At 40.4% G+C, this 18,164-nt stretch overlaps 2 protein-coding genes across 5 annotated transcripts in view; one reads left to right on the forward strand and one right to left on the reverse strand.

Annotated features, from left to right (window-relative positions):
- Positions 1-1,002: 1,002 nt before the first annotated feature.
- Rd3l (RD3 like) lies at positions 1,003-2,775 on the reverse strand. Its single transcript, XM_015489807.2, has 2 exons — positions 2,283-2,775; positions 1,003-1,927 (listed from the first exon to the last, which is right to left on the reverse strand). Exons 1-2 carry the CDS (start codon positions 2,579-2,581, stop codon positions 1,630-1,632), a joined length of 597 nt encoding a protein of 198 aa, XP_015345293.1. The 5' UTR covers positions 2,582-2,775; the 3' UTR covers positions 1,003-1,629.
- Positions 2,776-11,962: 9,187 nt separating this feature from the next.
- Positions 11,963-18,164, forward strand: part of Tdrd9 (tudor domain containing 9) — a 78,139-nt gene continuing 71,937 nt past the window's right edge. For 2 of the 4 annotated variants that reach the window (XM_048799434.1, XM_048799436.1), the window contains exon 1: positions 11,967-12,550. In XM_048799434.1, the coding sequence (XP_048655391.1) occupies positions 12,469-12,550 (82 nt within the window). In that variant the 5' untranslated portion in view covers positions 11,967-12,468. Of the gene's footprint in view, positions 12,551-18,164 lie in introns of all 4 variants that reach the window. The other 2 variants (XR_007346040.1, XM_048799435.1) reach the window with 2 other exon arrangements.

The following is an 18,164-nucleotide window of genomic DNA, read 5'->3' on the forward strand; positions in this document are numbered from 1 at the left end:
ATTTTTGACCCTAATTCCTTTGCCAGCTTTAGGTATTATAAATAGTCAGTGAATAAAAACCTTGATCTATTAGTATTCAGGAAATTATTTGTGTTAAAATTTCTATTTTATTTGTTGATTTTTTTTCCAGAAACAACTCTATAGTTTTAAATTTCATAAGCTAAGACTTTCTTAAGAAGCACTGTTATTAGGTTATTGCCAATTACAAAATGAGAGAAACTCAAAACAGAGTGTATTATTCTATTCCCTTCTAAAATCTGGTTGTAAGATGGATTTTGGGTGACAGATGGCCTGGCATGCATTCTCATCCTGGAATGACACAGCTCTCTACCTCTTCAGTCATGATGGTATATACCTGTAATCCCAGCTGCTCAAGAGGCTGAGGCAGGAGGTTCAAGTTTAAGGCCAGCCTGGGCAGCTCAGTGAGATCCTGCCTCAAAATAAAAAATGCAAAGGGTGTGGAGTCGAGTATCCCACACTGATAGAAGTCAATCCCCAGTACCTCAAGGTGGGGAGGAAAGAAATGGTACAGGTTTTAATATTCTAGGTTTTTTTTTTTTTGATTTTTAGTTGTCAGTGGACCTTTACTTTGTTTATATGCAGTGCTGAGAATCAAACTCAGTGCCTTACATGCTAGGCAGGTGCTCTACCACTGAGCCACAACCCAGCCCCAGGGTTCCAGTTCTTTAACAAAAGAATAAATTTGACTAATGCATCATTTTCTACTTTAATTAAATTATTAAAATGTAAAATTTTTATATATTAAATAATTTGCTATTTTATTTTTTTTGAAGAGAGAGAGAGATAAATTTAATATTTATTTTTTTAGTTTTTCTGCGGACACAACATCTTTGATTGTATGTGGTGCTGAGGATCGAACCCTGGCTGCACGCATGCCAGGCGAGCGCACTACCACTTGAGCCACATCCCCAGCCCTAATTTGCTATTTTAAATGAGTATACATTGTCAAGATTGAAAGTTTTTCTGAAGTAGGATAAAAAAATCCATTTATTTTTACTGATACACTGTAGAGATGTTTTTAATACTTTCCTTTAATGTTAAGATAGAAAATAAGTAATTAAAAATGAATCTGAGTTAGGATAAAGCACTACTTTGTTTGTAAACTGCAGGTTATTTCCTCCCTCAATGCCCCCTTCCCCTGTCCCCAGCCGAGAATGACATCACATCATGGGATATTTACATCATTCCACTGTTATATTGTATAGATAGGATTCACAGTAATCATTTATTTTATACATAGCCTATTTTAGAATAACTAACTAAGCTAACTAACTTAGAATAACTAACTTAGCTAACTAAGTTTCACACAGAATATATAAAAATCCATACTAAATTGCCTTGGTTCCTGTGAGATGTGTTTGAAGGATAAGAAAACACTTTAAACATTTTAAAAAAATATTTAGGAAATAATTTAGTTAGAAGCATACTGTTCAGTGAGAACATTACATGTTTAGAGTGGTTAAAAAAGAACAGTTTAAAACAGGATACTCATCCATGGGAATTTTAACTTCTGACCTCATGACAAAGAAAACTGAAGTCACATCGCTTTTGTTTAATGTTAGGAGTATTGGTTCTTGGATGGCACACGGAAGCTTGGTTATAGGAACCTTAACTTGGTGGGTAGTAGTACGGTAGGTTCCATATTCTGTACGAGCATGCTGGGAACCTGTTCTTGCTGTTCCTGTCTACGTAACTTGAGATGGTGGGTATTTCATCTTTTTCTGGACTCTTGGAGCTTTCACCTGGGAGTGCTGAGGTGGGGGGACAGCCTGTGTCCCAGGAGTGCTGTGGGCCCTCCTGCTGAGTCCCTTTGTCAGGACTACTGAGGAAGTCTTTCAGAACTTGCTTGAAGATGTAGACTATTTCCCATGGCAGCACATCATTTTCTGCTAGAACTTCTCGAAATCTAGGGGGAATGCAGGAATGAATATCCAATTCACACAATTTTTTTTGTCACGTCCCTGCAACTCCAAGTATAGCTTACATAATGTGATCGAGACTAGTTACCCACCTTTTGAGTAATCTGTACGTAGCTCTAAAATTATGCTTCTAAGTAAAGAAATTTTGATTCTAATTGAATTTCCTACCAGAGAGATATCCACAGATATTTTTATCCAGCTTATCTCTAGGGATTTTGGTATGTGGGTATTTGGTATGCATGATTAAAGAATTTATGCATTAGGTTACAATTTCCAGTCTAAATATGTGAGGATCTTAGACCTGGGTGTAGCAAATATCAGAAGAGAACACAGTATATTTACCTGCTGAGAATAGTTCCAGTTTGGCAAGGATGAACTTGTGAACAAAGAACTTCGAGTTGTCTTTGCTCTGCAGCTGGGATGGTTGTATGGGGACTCTGGTAGTTTCTAAGCCAGTTATAATCCACACCTGTTTTTTTCACTTTTTGCTCATTTTCAATCTCTTGTATGAATCTTTCTCGCTCCTTTAGATGCCATTTTAATTCCCGAAGCAGAGTCTTTGTCACTATATCTGAGTCAGCATAGTGTGTAGGTTTGTAGGAATTGTTTTTTGGCCATTTCATCCAACCAAAGAATGGCATTTTTAACCTGTGGAAATAGTCTCACTTGTTTATGTTTATACAGTTTTATAGTTCTGATCAGCAAATATTTGTTTGTTTATTTGAATAATAAAACTGTCAAAAAAGTGCATAAGTTTTTCAGTGGCTAGATATGCAGGTCAAAATAAGATTAGAACATGGATTAAAGTCTTCAAATTTCTAACTAGGCCAGTGCCAAAAATCAAGCTTTGAAAATACTTTTATGTAGCTAAGCAGAAGTTAAATACATAAAGTCAGAGATAATCTACAAACAATAATATCTGAAAGTAACACTTGCTATTAAAAGTTCTTCAGAGGCTTTAAAATACCAATGTATTGGAAAGGGCTGTCAAAGACATACTTTTGGTCTATGCTTTATACAGAAAAAGCTTAAAGCTTACCTTCCAAGTTGATGGATCTGATGTGGGGATGCTGCCACAGTGTACTCAAATTGATGATGAAGCTGTGTCTCATTCAGGCATATCTCGTTCTCCTGGATTTTCCTCTGTCGAATGAGCCTCCTGATTTGCCCCCTGAAACTGTATTTGAAATAAATAACTTTCTGTGTTAGGAATGAGGTTGTGATGTCTTCTTTTGGAGAGACTGCTCATTAATTCACCTTGTAAGTAAGCTAGAAGAAATGACAAAAATAACTTACTATTTAATTTTCCCAAATTATATAATGGCCTGCCTTTTGAATGCAGCTCATTCTATTTGAAAAAGATGCCGGCAGCTATGGATACTGGTCCCAAATGCATTCCGACATGTTTTTGGTAGTGACGAAGAACATCGTCTGAAGCACCACAGATGCGCTCCTAGCTGGAGTGAAGACTGTCGCATGATGTGATGCTTTGCTGTGCATAGCTGTAGGTCACAGTTTAGTGCTGTATTTTTATGCCTGTAGAGCTCTAAAAATAACCATGTTGCATTTATTCTTCAGCTTAACTTTCAGGCCATTTAGAAGCCAGGTCACTGTCCCCTCTAATGAAAGCAGGAAAAATAGATCAGATTTGACTATCTGCAAAATACACACTCCGAGAAGTTTTGTTGTAATTGAACAAAATAGGTAAAGCATGCTGATATCAGTCATGTGAAATATTTAGCAACTGTTATGTTCAATATTACTTTTCTTGCAGAATAGTTAGATTTGTATACTAAAGCAAGTTTAAATGCTAGAGGACATTATAAACACTTAAGTAGGTAACTTTAACATGCACTTGATAATCTCTGGATATAACATCATAAGGCAATAATCGGTTGTTAGGAAAAAAAGAAATAGATGTAAGAATATTTAGTTTAAAGTGAAATCTTATAGTTCCTCATAGAAAGCATTTTGGTGTTTTGTCTTAGAGCTGCCGATGAAGCATGGGTTAGGTGAGTCTTGGTAGGCAGTGCTTTTTATTGTGCTGATTTTTTCTATTCAGTATTCATCTTGGGGAAGAGTAGATAGAGAAGAAAGGTCTCTGGCTCTTTGTTAAGCAACTACACAGTGATTTTTTTCTTTTGTAATTTTTGTTTTTTTTCTGTTGCTTTTGTTTCCAATGAGCCATGAAGAACAGACACTGTTCACATCAGACCTCCGTGTGTGGGATGGTCCTGAGAAGCTGGATGTCAGGATCCATTACCCTCACTCAGGCTTTACCTTGTGCTGCATGCAGCACTCTGAGAAGGGAAGAATGAAGTTTATCGTGATAGAAACATCCTGCCTGGTTTTGTACTCAAATTGCAATGACCCTTGCCTTCTTCCTTTGAATCGCCTTCTTGTTACCGCTTTAAAATGTCTTTCTTCTGAAATGGTGATGAAAATATAACAGAGTATATTGAATATGGACAGAAACCAGGTTTCCATTTGAGGCTCTATGCAGCCTTGTTATCCCTTCCCACCTGGCTCTTTCCTTGCTACCACCCCAGTGCCAGGCCTGACTGTCCCACACTTTTGCTTGCTTTTGATCCCTCAGCTCTAATTACACTGACTCTTCTTAAATGCTTATTCTTTCTCAACTATGTAGTCATACCATAATTCTTTTTCAGGGGCCAGTTTGAATACCAAATTCCAATTTAAAAAATTTTTTTGTCAGTACAGGGGATTGAAAAAACACAGAGGTGCTCTACCACTGAGCCATGCTCCTGACCTTTTATTTTTTTATTTCAAAACAGGGTCTAAGTTGCTGAAATTGGCCTCGGACTTATGATCACCTTCCTCAGACTCCCAAGTTGCTGGGAGTATAGACGTGTGCCACCATGCCAGGCTCACAGTTCTTTTCTTATCACCTCAGCTCACAGGGAGTAAACTTCTTTTGAACTTACTCATATAAACCAGTTTTTGTAGCACTTGTTGTATGCTACTTGTATTGTTCCAAATTAATTTCTTTCTTTCTCCTGATGTTATATTGAAGTAGAGACCACATATCAATCTCTAGTGTTCCTCCTACTAATATGTAGATCAAGAACGTGTGTGTTTGAAGATTGAAATAAGGAAGTACTTTTAATGAATATTTTCTGTTTATAAGGGTAAAATCAGATTAACATTGGAATTTATTAAATATTTTATTGAGTTAAATGAATTACTTCTAATGAATTATAACACTATTAGGATATTTTATGGGAAGACAGAGCTTGAACTATTAAAAAAAATCAGCTTTTGGTTGTCACAGTTTTCTAGGCATATCTTGTTAAGCTAAATGGTATAAAATTTTTAAAGAGTCCAAGTAAAATAGGGCCATGTTGTTCGTGCTGGGTGTATATGTAAAATTTCTAGAGGTATAAGGAATTATACAGAAAGGTAAGTCTGGAAAAATAAAATTAGGGAACCTTGCAAGGCAAACAGGAACAGCTTTTTAGATGGTATAATCAAAGTCATTAGATAAAGTATTCAATTGTTAGATTGCAAATAAAGAATTTTCATTATGGGGAGACTAAACTTCTGTTTTTTAATTCCTTTGCTATGGGATTAAAAGTTCTGGATTACTTTTTTTTTTCCAAGTTAAAAATCATATTTCTGGGCTGGGAATATAGCTCAGTTGGTAGACCGCTTGCCTCACATGCACAAGGCCCTGGGTTCAATCCTCAGTACCATAAAAACAAAATATAACCCCACATTTTTATGAGGGATTGTTTGTATAAAAACACTTTAAACTACAAGTATAAGGAAATTCAACATAAAAAAATGCTACATATGAAGCCTCTAATTTATGTCGCAATCAATAATGAATGACTGAAAACTTTCCTCTGAGATCAGGAACAAGGCAAGGATGTCCACTTCTACCATTTAAAAAAAAATTTTTTTGTAGTTATAGATGGAAAGTATGCCTTTATTTTATTTGTTTATGTGGTGCTAAGGATCGAACCCGGTGCCTCACATGTGCTAGGTAGGTGCTCTGCCACTGAGCTATAGCCCAGCCTCTGCCACTTCTTCTATTCAGTACAGTACTGGAAGTTCTAGCTAGATCAATTATGCAAGAAAAAGAATAGAGAAAGTTGTTAATACCAAGAAGGAGTCACTGTATCAAACTCAAAGAAAGTAGAGTCAGGAGGTTCTGTATGAAGGGAGAGCCCTTGTGCACATGCCTACAGATAAGAACTATAAAAGATTATCTGAAGGGCTCCTATGCATATAAGAGCTTTTGCCAAGGCTTTTCCAAATTTTAGCTTGCTACACAAGTCACAAGGACGGCTAGCCAGATACACAAGAACACACACCTGAAATGAAACACTGTCTTCACTAATGAACTAAGTCACTTCCTATGATAAGTGCCTGTAGCCCATGTACTCTTTGTCACAAAATAACTTTCATGTATTCTTCTTTTCATCTTTAAAAACCCTTGTCTTGGGCTGGGGGTTTAGCTCAGTGGTTGAGTGTTTACCTAGCATTCGTGAGGCCCAGGATTTGATCCCCCGTGCCACCAAACCAAACCAAATGAAAACAAAAACCTTGTTTTTCTTCACCTCCCTAAGTAGACCCATACTTTGTGTGTTCATTTTTCATTTGCACTTGCTATGCTCATTTCAAATTGAAATCATTATCATTGGAAAATCTTTTTTGTTATTTATGTTGACAAAATGAAAGTCATTGAATTGAATAGTAAGGAGTAAAATTATCTCTCTACAGTTAATGTGATCTTACATGGAGAAAGCACTAAAGGATCCACACATACAAAAACCAGTGAGAACTAATAACAGGTAACAGGATACAAAGTTAACACACAAAAATCAGTTGTATTTGTATACACTAGAAATAAACATAAACAACACCAAAAAGCATAGAATACTTATGAACCAAGAAAGCAGAAGATTCATCTGATGAAAAGTACAAAAGATTGCTTAAAGAAGGAACACAAGTGGAAATGCCCCATATTGATGGGTTGGGAGATCTAATATTGTTTAGATGTCAGTTCCACAGCTTTATTGCAATCTCTTATCAAAAAATCTTGTGACGTATTTTGCAGGAATAGGAGAACCCATCTTAAATTCATATGGGATCTTAAGTGACTTTAGATAGCTAAATCTATCTTGAAAAAGAGTAAAACTGGAGGTACTCACATTTCCTAATTTCAAACCTTACTACAGAGCTATAGTAATTAAAAAAATGTAGTGCTAGAATAAAGGCATACATTCCAATGGAGTAGATTAGTGAAAGCCCAGAAATAAACCTTTGCATATATGGTGGAATGATTTCTGTAAGGATGCCAAGACCATTTAAGGTGAAAAGACAGTTTTATTTCCCAACAAATGAAGTTAAAAACAAAACAAAACTGGATATCCATAGGCAAAGAAGGAAATTGGATCCTTGCCTTTTGCCATATAAAAATTAACTAAAAATAGATGAAAGACCTAATGTGAGACCTAAAACTGAAACTCTTAAGACTTCATGTCATTGGATTTGGCAGTGATTTCTTGCATATGACACTGAAAACCCAAAGAATAAAAGAAAAAAATAAGTAAGTTGGATTTCAGGAAAATTAACATTTGTACGTCAAGAGACCGTTGGCAGAGTCAAAAAGCAGTTCCTGGAGTGGGAAAAAGTATCAGAGTCATCAGATTAATACACACACTAAGAACTCCTAAAACTCCATAGCAGCAGCAACAATAAGCTCAATTCAAAAATGGGCAAACTGGGGCCTGGGTTTCATCCCCAGCACTGCAAAAAAAAAAAAAAAAAAAAGAAATTGAATGGATATTTCTCCAAATATGATATACAAGCTCATGAGAAGATGCAGATTTTAACTTAGGATGGCTGTTATCAAAAAGACAAGGAGGTAGAGAAACTGGAACCTTTGTGTGCTTTTCATGAGAATGTAAAATGGAACAGCTGCTGTGGGAGACGGTATGGTGGTTCCTCAAAAAGTTTAAAATAGAATTAGCCATATGATCCAGCAATTCTGCTGCTGGGTCTAAATCCAAAAGAGTAGAAGGGAGGGTCTCAAAGAGATGTTTTTACACTTACATTCGTCAGCAGCATCATTCAAGGAGCTAAGTGCAGAGGCAACCAGTGTCATGTCCATTGACAGTGAATGGTATTTTAGTCATCATTTTCAGTGCTGTGACTCAAAGACCTGACAAGAACAATTTTAAAGGAAGAGAAGTTTATTTGGGGCTCATGGTTTTAGAGGTCACAGTCCATAGATGGCTGACTGTGTTGCTCTGGGCCTGATGTGAGGCAGGACATCATGGTGGAAGAGAGTGAAGGAGGAAAGCAGCCCAGTACAAGACAGCCAGGAAGCAGAGAGAAGTAGCTCAGCTCCCCAGGGTCAAAATATAAACCCCAAGGTACACCCCCAATGATCTACCTCTTGTAGCCACGCCCTAGCTTCCAGTTGGGATTAATGTAGTGATTAGGTTAAGGCTCATATAACCCAATCATTTCACCTCTAAATTTTCTTGCTTCGTCTGACATGAGCTTTTGGTGGATACTCATCTCTAAACCATAGCATAGGTATGCAGAATGTGGTTTCTCCTTGCAGCGGAATACTGCAGCCTTAAAAAGGAAGGAAATTATGACCTGTGACAACATAGCTATTTTGCTAGGTGAAATAAGCCAGTTGCAAAATAGTAATATGAGATTCCACTGAAATGAGATAACTAGTCAAAATCGTAGAAAGTAGAAGGGTCATGCCAACACTGTGGTAGAGGCAAATGGAGAGTTGCTGTGTAGTGGGTATGGTGTTTGTATTTGTAACATGGGAACAGTCATGGAGCTGGATGGTGGCCACAGTTGCACATTATGAGAGTCCTTAACAGTCGAGTGGTACATTTTGGTAGATATACCACAACAGGAAAACTGAAAACTATAGTTAATGTTTGATAAGAAACCATTTTTTTCAGTATTATTTCCTTCTTAAGATGTTTTACTTGATACCAATATATTTACTTTTTGTCATATTGCTGTGGGGTTGTTATATATTCTTGATTTACAGGAGTTCATGGTGTGCTTCTTTGTAATGTGTGGCAAATGGGCATGTGACCACAGTTCTTGCCTTTTATGTTTCATAGAGATATTTGTCATAAATTTTAAATTACAATATAGCTTAGCTTACTCATATCTTCCTTTGACTTTCTGTCTCTAGAAGCATAATCTATTACAAATTATCAAATATAGAATATTGGTTTTATGGCCTTAAAAACGGAAGTACCTGGGCATGTAGTTGGTTTGCACTTGATTTGAAATTGGTGTGATGATAGGGGTTAGACTTTTTTGGTCTCCAAATTGGATAACCAATATGCAAAGCAAGTGATCATTGCTCCACCCAGGAGAATTTCCTGGTCTTCATATGCCAAGTAATTTTGACATATATTCTGGGCATTGTGAATATTATATCAAGGGTCTCTGGGTCTTGTGGAAATTCTGTGGGGAGTGCAGCTGACCCATTTGTGTTCAGGCTAAGGTCTCCAGCATCTGGCTGGTTTTCATTGCCATTGCTATGCAGCCTACCTCTTGTCCAGCACATGTGCCCCCTGGTGGTCATTCTGCCCTCAGCCTTGTTTTGAGTCTGATGGCTCTTAAGGGTCAGAGCATGAGCAGCCCAGTGCTGACCCCAGCACTCTACGAACAGCCTCGGGTTCATTTTCTAAGCCCTTTCCTTCCTGTAGCTGTAGCCAACATCATCCAACTGCACCTGCACCCTGGGCCACACAGGGGGAGGGCTGAACAGGAGAGGGGCAGTAGGAACTGCCCATCCTCCGTTAGCACAGCTGTTCCATGGGAAGGGAGGCTTAGGTTCCTGCTGGCCCCGTGGTGCTGCTGTTGCTGTTGCCTGCCATGGTATTGCTTGTGGGCCAGAATGAGAGAATGGAGAAAAGAGGCAAAATGGCAGTTGCCCTGGTTGTGAACCCTTGGCAGCCCTTTTGCTACCCCTTGAGGCAGAGCTGAAGGTTTCTCCTGGCCCTCGGCCCTGGGCAGTGCTCCTGTGTGGACCTTGCCCTGGAGTGAGTACAGGTCAGGAATACCAGAAGAAACAAGGGACAAACACCCCTGGCTTGGTGGGGCTTTGCATCTTGGCCTTCTTCCCTCATCTGCCTGCTGCTGTTGTCTTGTCAGAGGCCCCAGATCATTGGGAAACCACTCTGTACAGGGTATTAGGTGCTAGCTTTAATTTTTCCATGCTCTACTCTAATATGTCATAAGTGTGGTTGGCCCTGCCTGTGCAGTCTTCCCAGGGTCCTGTTTCCATTGATCTTTGTGCCACTCTGGTTCATTGCTGCAATAGTTGGTGTTGATGGTGGGGGTCTGCTGTGTGCCTCTTCACCTGTTCACCCTTAAAGCAGGAGTCAGATATTTACACCTCTCTGTGTGCTCAAATCCCATCTTACTCAGAACAGCAGTCAATATCTTTCTAGTTACTCCCTGACCCTCCCCAGGTATCCCCAGTCCTCCCCTGTACCTTTCTGGGTATCACCTTCCTATTGTCCTTTTGCAGGTTCCCTTGACCACATTGGGTATACTCTGGCCTCAGGGCTTCCCAGGATTCTTGGGGAGGAGAGCTTTCTCTGTGAGTAGCTGTACAACTGTCTTCTTCAGACTTTTGCTTCAGTGTCATCTGTCACTGTGTTTAATGTTGCAGTCTTTCTTGCCCAATCTTTCCTTCTGGTTTTATTTCCCCCTATGCCCTTATCTAACCTTCTTTGGTTTTACTCATTTACTCCTTCCCCAGCTGGACTATAAGTTCCAGGAGGGCAGTCTGTGCTGGTGACTGTTCCCAGCTTAGGTGCTCAGAAGAGTGCCAGGCACAAAGTCAGACTTCAGTTACTTATTGAGTGAACTAGTGAACAAATATTAGGCAAACAGTAACCAAAAGAATGGTGCTATAATTATTAGCATTAGGCAAAAGAAAGCTCTAAAGTGAATAGCATTTTATTAAAGTGTATCAGGGCTCTCCAGAGAAACAGGACCAATGAAATGGATGATTATGGTGAGAATTGGCTCCTGGGATTATGGAGACTTGAAGTTCGGTGATATCCTGGGGAACTAGGAAAGCCAGTGGGTGTAGTTCAGTTGAAGTTTGAAGATATGAGAACCTGGGGTTGGGGGAGGTGCTAGTGTGTGTACTGGAGCCCAAAGGCCAGGTACTTCTGCGTCTGAGGGCAGAAGAAAATGGTGATCCCACCTCAGGGGACAGAGATATTATACCCTTCCCTTCATTTTGCTCTGTTTGGGTAGGCCTCATGTGGATGATGACTTCTCACCCATGTTGGGGCGTGTCCGCTTAGTCTGTTGGTTCAAAAGCTGATCTCTTTCAGAAGTGCCTTCACAAGATGAAGCTGGAGGGCTGGGGATGTGGCTCAAGCAGTAGCGCGCTCGCCTGGCATACATGCGGCCTCGGTTTGATCCTCAGCACCACATACAAACAAAGATGTTGTGTCTGCCAAAAACTAAAAAAAAATATTAAAAAATTCTCTCTCTCTCTCTCTCTCTCTCCCCCTCCCCCTCCCTCTCTCCCTCTCTCTCTCTCCTCTCTCTCTCTCTTAAAAAAAAAAAAAAAGATGAAGCTGGAAATGGTATTTTACCAGCTATCTGGGCATCCCTTGGCCCAGTCAAGTTACCCATCATACTGAGTGAATCAGTAGCATACACACTCATTCTCTGACAACAGTTGCCTTAAATTAGTCATTGGGAACAAAAATACAATACAATTTAGCGTGCATATTGATAGCATGTTATGGATGTCAGTGTACTTGCCATTTTTATGATACTTAATGTCCTGAGCATTTTTATCAACTGATGTGAACAGAGCTGTGGTAATCTTTAAACACCATGCACATTAAGGATGTGTTTTTCAGATTTTAATCATCATGAATATCATGAAAAGTGCTCTTCCTCCCTGGAGTTCTTCACACTCCGTCAGTTTTACTTTCTCAGCTGCATTCATAGCATCTTACATATTGGGTCTTATTCACCAGGATGGTAGTTCTGAGAGGGCAAGGATGTGGCTCTGTTCACTGTGCTGTACCTGGTGTCTTGAGAGCACCTCACACATGCAGGTGCTCAGTTGGTGTTTGCTGAATGCATGTGAGTGTTTACAGGTGTGAGTATTTCACTCAGGGAAGTTTTGATTGTAGGAGCTGTTTAACATTTTAGGAGATACCACAGATTTCCTTTTAGGATAAATGGTCACATTCTACTTACCCAACCTCCCCCTAAATATTCTGAGGCTGTTTGCTCTTTTTGGCAACATTAGTGTGTGAAAAACAGGTTCTCATTGTTTGAATTTGCATCTGCCTGGTAGCAGTGAGTTTGAGTGTATCTTAGTTTGCTTCTTGGCTATTTGCATGTTCCCCTATAACTTAGTGTAAACTAAGGAGACAGGAACTCTGGCACACAGAGGTCTGGTGGTTTTGGGGAATAGTATCCAGGTTTTACTATTCTTTTCAGGTCACTCAGCCAGAGGAGCTCGGAAATGGAGTATATTAACAAATACAGACAACTTGAAGCACAAGAATTTGATATGTATAACAGCGACCAACCAACCTGTGGGCCAGGTAAACAGGCATCTTTAAATATGTATATTTAAAGTATGATGTGTTAGTGTTCACACATTATGTTCTTAAAAGTTTAAAAAATATGGTGTTTTTGTTAAAATAAGAAATCACATTACTTGTTAATGTTTTGAGGCATGAGTGTATGATAGATTATAGAATGCTCACTTTTTTCTTATAGTTCCTAAATTGTCTGTTTTTTTGAATATTAATAAGGATTCTTTGCTTTATTAATTAAAACTACTTAATTTTTTCTATTACTGTAGGAGTTGCTTTTTTTTTTTTTTAAAACAATGAACATTAAAATGAAAATTTAACGAAGCATCATGTGTAACGTTTGGAACAAGTTGCTTTAGTGCTTTTGTAGTGTCAGGCCCTGTTCGTGTGCTGGAAGCTCCCTGTTGAGTTTTTGCTTTGTAAAGGTTGACTGTGGTGCACTTCCTATTGATCCAGCCAGGAAGCTTCTCCTCCCTTTTCCTATCTGGTGTACTCACACTCTGACTTAGGAATAGAAGTTGGGGTTACACGAATATTTCTCTTTTCTTTTCTTTGTTTTTTTTTTTGTACCAAGGATTAAACCTGGGGTGCTTAACCACTGAGCCACATCCCCAGAACCCCCACTTTTTTTAAAAAAAATTTTTTTAGTTGTAGATGGATACAATACTTTTATTTATTTATTTATTTATTTTGATGTGGTGCTGAGGATTAAGCCACAGTCCCCATCCCCAGCACCCCTTTTTAAGATATTTTATTAAGAGGAGACAGGGTCTCATTAAGTTGCTTTAGGGCCTTGCTGTTGGTGAGGTTGGCTTTGAACTTGTGGGCCTCCTGCCTCAGCTTCCTGAGTTGCTGGGATTATAGGCATACACCATAGTGCTTGGCCCCTTTTCTTTTTTAAGCCTTTTTAATAATGGTGATATCTCATCCGTACTATGAGGGTACTACTATATAAATCCTTATCCTTCTTGGGATTTATTTGTATTTTTTATCAGTTTTAGAAAATTCTGAACCATTATCTATGACACATTTTATTTAGTTTTGTGTTTTTAATTTTTGAGGGGCATGGGTCATTGTACTCTAGTCTGATTAATTCATTTATCTTTGACCTTAAGGCAAAAGCAGCCTTGGCTCCTTTGCCTTCCTCTGTGTTCTTGCCTTAGTGTAGACATTGGCCTGATATGTGTTCATTGGATCATTGTCCCTGCAGTGCCTTTAAGGAGATGTTTGTGTATGTCACCTAGCATCTTTAAGTGGCCTCAGGAGAGAGATTTGTCTGAATAGTTGAGTGCATTATTATTAGAAGTGATAGTTCAGAATACCTGTGCCCTTTGATGCAGCTTCTCCTTATGCTAAGAGCAGTACAAGGTTGTGCACACAAGAATGTCTGTTGCATCATTGCTTACTTATGGGAAGTCTAGGAAGTCTTGAACTTCCTCCTCAGAATAGAGGGGTGATGAGGTGCTGTGCAGCCTTGTTAGGGCGTGGAGGAGCCCTGTGAGTTACTGTGGAGAGAGGTCTGTCATCTAATGCTTTAATTTGGGGAAGCATGCTGGTTAGTTTCTAGACAACTCTATGTGATACAGTCCTTCCTATTACACCTCTGCTGGCCTGGGACACACACACAGTCCATTGCATACTGCATGTGATCCCGAAGTCTGCCATCTGGGATTTCAACTGTTAAGAAGTTGCTAGATTACAAATGAATGCCTGCAGTTCAGAGTGTCTGTTCTCCCAATTTATGATTTTGACTCTGCTTATTTGAAACTGCTCTTTGCTTTCTGTCTGTGGCTTTTTAATACACTTGGAGTTTTTCACTGGGCAGTCACTTGACCTGCAGCTTTGGCTACCTGAGGAGGGTATGTTCAGCCACCAGCTGAGGCGTGTGTGAGCCAGCATGGGAAGTCAAAGGAATAACTCCTCCTCCAGACCTTATTGAGGTCAAGGAGTTGCATAAGTAAATGTTTTTGGAGTTAAGTACTTTAAAAGAGCTCTGGGGGGCATAAAATGCTACCAGTAAAGGGACAATTGGGCTTAGAGTGGAAGGGCAGGTAGAATTAAGCTCAGTGGCAATGTGGGGAGAGGATGGAGGGAAGCTTGTGATGGGAGGAAGCCTGGTGCCAGCCCTGAAGGAGGAGGCCGTTATTGCTGGGAGTAGAGAGTAGGGAGGGATGGGAGGGCCAGTGGGGTCAGCTCTGTAGGTTAGATACTAGCGCCCCAGCGAGGTCCACACCCTACTCCTAGAACCTGTGAAAGTGCTGCCCACATGGTAAAAGAGACATCGCAGATGTGAGTTGCAGATCTTGAGGTGGGAAGGTTTTGCAGATAGGTATTGTTCAACCCAGGGATTTCCTAAGAGGGAAACAGGAGGGTCAGAGCCAGTGGGGGAGCTGTGGGTGAAGTGCTCTGAGGACAGGTACCAGCAAGCAGTGCAAGGCAGCCTGAGAAGCCAACAAGCCTTCCCCACAGGCGTAGGAGGGCACGTTCATGCCTTGATGTTGCCCAGTCAACTGACTGTGGCTCAGATCTCTAGAACTGTGGAGGAAGAATATGTGTGGAAGCGCATTACAGCAGCAACATAAACTCTTGCAGTTGCCTTGGATGAGGTTGTGCAAGATGGCGTGCCCAGAGATGGGACCCATAGCCATGGCCAAGAAGTTTGGTCTTAACGGGCAGAGCAGTGGGAAGCTACTGAAAGTTCAATTTTTTTTTCTTGTCAGGGGAGATGAGTGGGAAGGGAGGAAGGGTGTCACATGCTTAGGTTTGTGTTGGGGAAAGAACATTGTGGCTTTTTCAAGGCTTGATTGGAGTGGTGAGAGTGGACTTGAGCAGCTGGGAGATACTACCTGGACCGGGGGGACCTTTTGCGGACATGCAGTGTGGATAGACACGTACATAGACACAGGGCGATTTCTATTTCTGTCTCCTTATATGAAAACCATGAGATGACACTGCTACCCCTAACTCTAGCCAGGCCTGCAGGCTTCAGCTGAACATTGTGTTATATCTCGTTATAAAATACTTTTGATTTGGTGAAATATTGCTGATGTTTCATTTGTTAAGTATTTTAAAAATTGTTTCTAAATAGAAATTCAAGGAAAGATGCTCAGTGAGTTTCTGTAGATTACATTAGAATCATTTCCTGTAGTTAAAGGTCGATCAGTTTTTAGAGCTGGAGCTGGAATGGCATTGGTAAGCAGAAACTCTCCTGTCTGAAGAGCCCAGCTCCAGGTTCAGATCTCCTTGAGGGCTTTTCTGCTCTTGCATGGCAGTTGAGTTTGTCCAGGGTAGTATCTTTGGGTGGTGATGAAAAGCCACAGTTCTGCCTCCTTTTTAATTTGGGGTGTCTTTAGTGGTTGTTCACCCTCCAAGTAGCTCTCTGAGCTTTTAAGAGCTTGGCCTCTGTAGAGTGTCTGAGAAGGGAACCCACCCCCCTGTCAAGTTGGGCTAGTTTTGTGTGCAGAACCATTCTGTCCTTGAAGAACTTGATATGTAATTAGCTGTTTCTAAGATTTAATTTTATGGTTAAGTTAGAAATGCATCAATCTTTTTTTCTGTAGTGCCTACTGTTTGGATTTTAAAGCAAATGCCATTATATTCTCCATATGGCCTGGGGTGCCACTCATTAGTTAAAATCTTTTGTGTACTCTTTGGAATCTCTAATTGTGAAACTTTGGATTATATTTTAAATTGTAGGATTGCTTTGGAAAGAGAACTAGTGATTTTTAGGATTTTCCCAGTTTATATAAACTATTTTAATCTTATCAAGTTAGGATAAAGAGACAATGGAAAAAGCAGAGTAGCAAATTTTGAGGCTGTAGTCTTTGTCCTGCTACTTCTGCACTTCACTTTGTTGCATGTAGTCTGTTAGTTGCCTTAGATTACCCTCATTGCTTTTCCTTTCTGTTCTGATGCTGAAGCGAAGCTGATGGAGTCACGTGCTCTCTGGCTTCTGCCTGCCCTGGAGCTGTGTGTGCAGAGGCGGCTCCCTGTGTCCTGGGTCTGCTTCAGCCAGTGACCTGAAAACGTCAGGTGGTGTTTTTGTGGCACTGGGAGAAGGGCCGTAGTTTAGACAGTGCAATGAGGGCTTTTGGCATTTTTTCCCTGTGAAATTTCTATCTGTAAGTAACAACCTTCAAAATTCAAGTAATCAAGTCATATAAGTCACATCAGTATTGTCAGAGTAACAGGGTTCGTTTAGCAGCACAGTGAACTAGGGCTTCAAGTCTCTAAGCAGAAAGATAGTCTCTAAGTCTCTAAGCCTCCTGTTTTTTTCCTCCTCAAAGAACCTTTCTTCTTTCTTCTTGGAGAGCTCTTCCCTCAGCCTCTGGCTCCACTTTGTCCCTAGCTTGTTTGCTTGTTCCTCTGCCCCTGCTGTGTGTGTCCTTACTCACTCAGAGTGTGTGGCTTCTCCCTTTCCTGATTGTGTTCCAGGGCCTAGGCACATAGGCTGGGAAGGCAAGAAGTATCGGTGACCCTCTTAAAAGCCGGGAGGAGTACTGGATGAAAGCGAGGTGTGATAATGAGAAAAAAAAATTCCCTGCTTTAGAGAAGCCTAGGAAGCTGTGCAGGGTGGGACTTGGAGAACATCCTCCATCAGTGCAGGGACCCTTTAGGAGGAGTACTGTTTTCCACAAAGGAGCATTTTTTTTTCTTCTGCTCTGAGTGATTACAACAGATCTGGCTCCTCTCATTGCGGAGTTAAGATGGGTAGAGCTGTTCAGTGTGGGGAGGCCTTGGACTCCATTCCCAGCAGGGCCGAAAATAAAATGAAGAAAAAAAATAGCCACATCTTAATTGTATGTTATTAGACCAATTATGAAAGAAAAACTTGGGTCCATGTTTATCAGGTGTGACAGTGATAGGGAGGAGCCGCTGGAACAGAAAGGAAGAGCCAGCTTGGGGAAGGAGGAAAAGGGCTCCATGAGGAGGGGGCATCCAGAGAGGGGAGCGATTTAGGAAAGCGAGAGTAAGCCTAAAGAGTTTATTTATTTTGGAGATAAAATTTATTTCCCAGTGAATGCTTGTACTCCAAGAATTTGATAGTTGGTCAGCTTGCCAAGTGATGGCCAGAAGTCGTTCAGGGTTTTAGGGCAGCCACAGCAGGGCATATATTGAGAGGGGCACCCTCAGCAGGGTGGTGTAGTCCCTTTCACCAGGCCTGGAGTTTTAAGTTGTGTGTGATTTATTTGTTGGCTTATTTTAGTAGTAAAGTGGGTGTATTCTATTAAGATTCCATTTCAGCACTTTTTTTTTTTTTTGGTTATCAGGGATTAAGCCCAGGGGTGCTTAACCACTGAGCCACATCCCTGCCCCACCCCAACATTCATCCCCCTTTAAAAATTTTTTTGAGACAGGGACTTGCTAAGTTGCTTAGAGATTCGTTAAGTTGCTGAGACTGGCTTTCAACTTGAAATCCTCCTGCCTCAGTCTCCTGAGCCATTGGGATTACAGGCGTGTACCACCAAGGCCAACCATTTAAGCGCCTTTTAATAAGTGACTTGTCCTGTTTTGCAGGAGATTACCTTGGGAAGTAGTATGATTTACTGTGATGGAAGTGTCCTCGATGTTCTAGGTCCCTCCCTCCCTCCCTCCCTCCCTCTCTCTCTCCCTCTCTCTC

The sequence above is a fragment of the Marmota marmota genome, unplaced genomic scaffold (assembly GCF_001458135.2).
Source record: "Marmota marmota marmota unplaced genomic scaffold, marMar, whole genome shotgun sequence".
Classification (NCBI taxonomy): domain Eukaryota; kingdom Metazoa; phylum Chordata; class Mammalia; order Rodentia; family Sciuridae; genus Marmota; species Marmota marmota.

Coding starts and splice junctions, on each gene's coding strand:
- Rd3l (XM_015489807.2), bottom strand. CDS start 2,581: ATGCCATTCTTTGGTTGGATGAAATGGCCAAAAAACAATTCCTACAAA. Junction 1,928..2,282: donor ACTGGAACTATTCTCAGCAG/GTAAATATACTG, acceptor CATTCCCCCTAG/ATTTCGAGAAGTTCTAGCAG.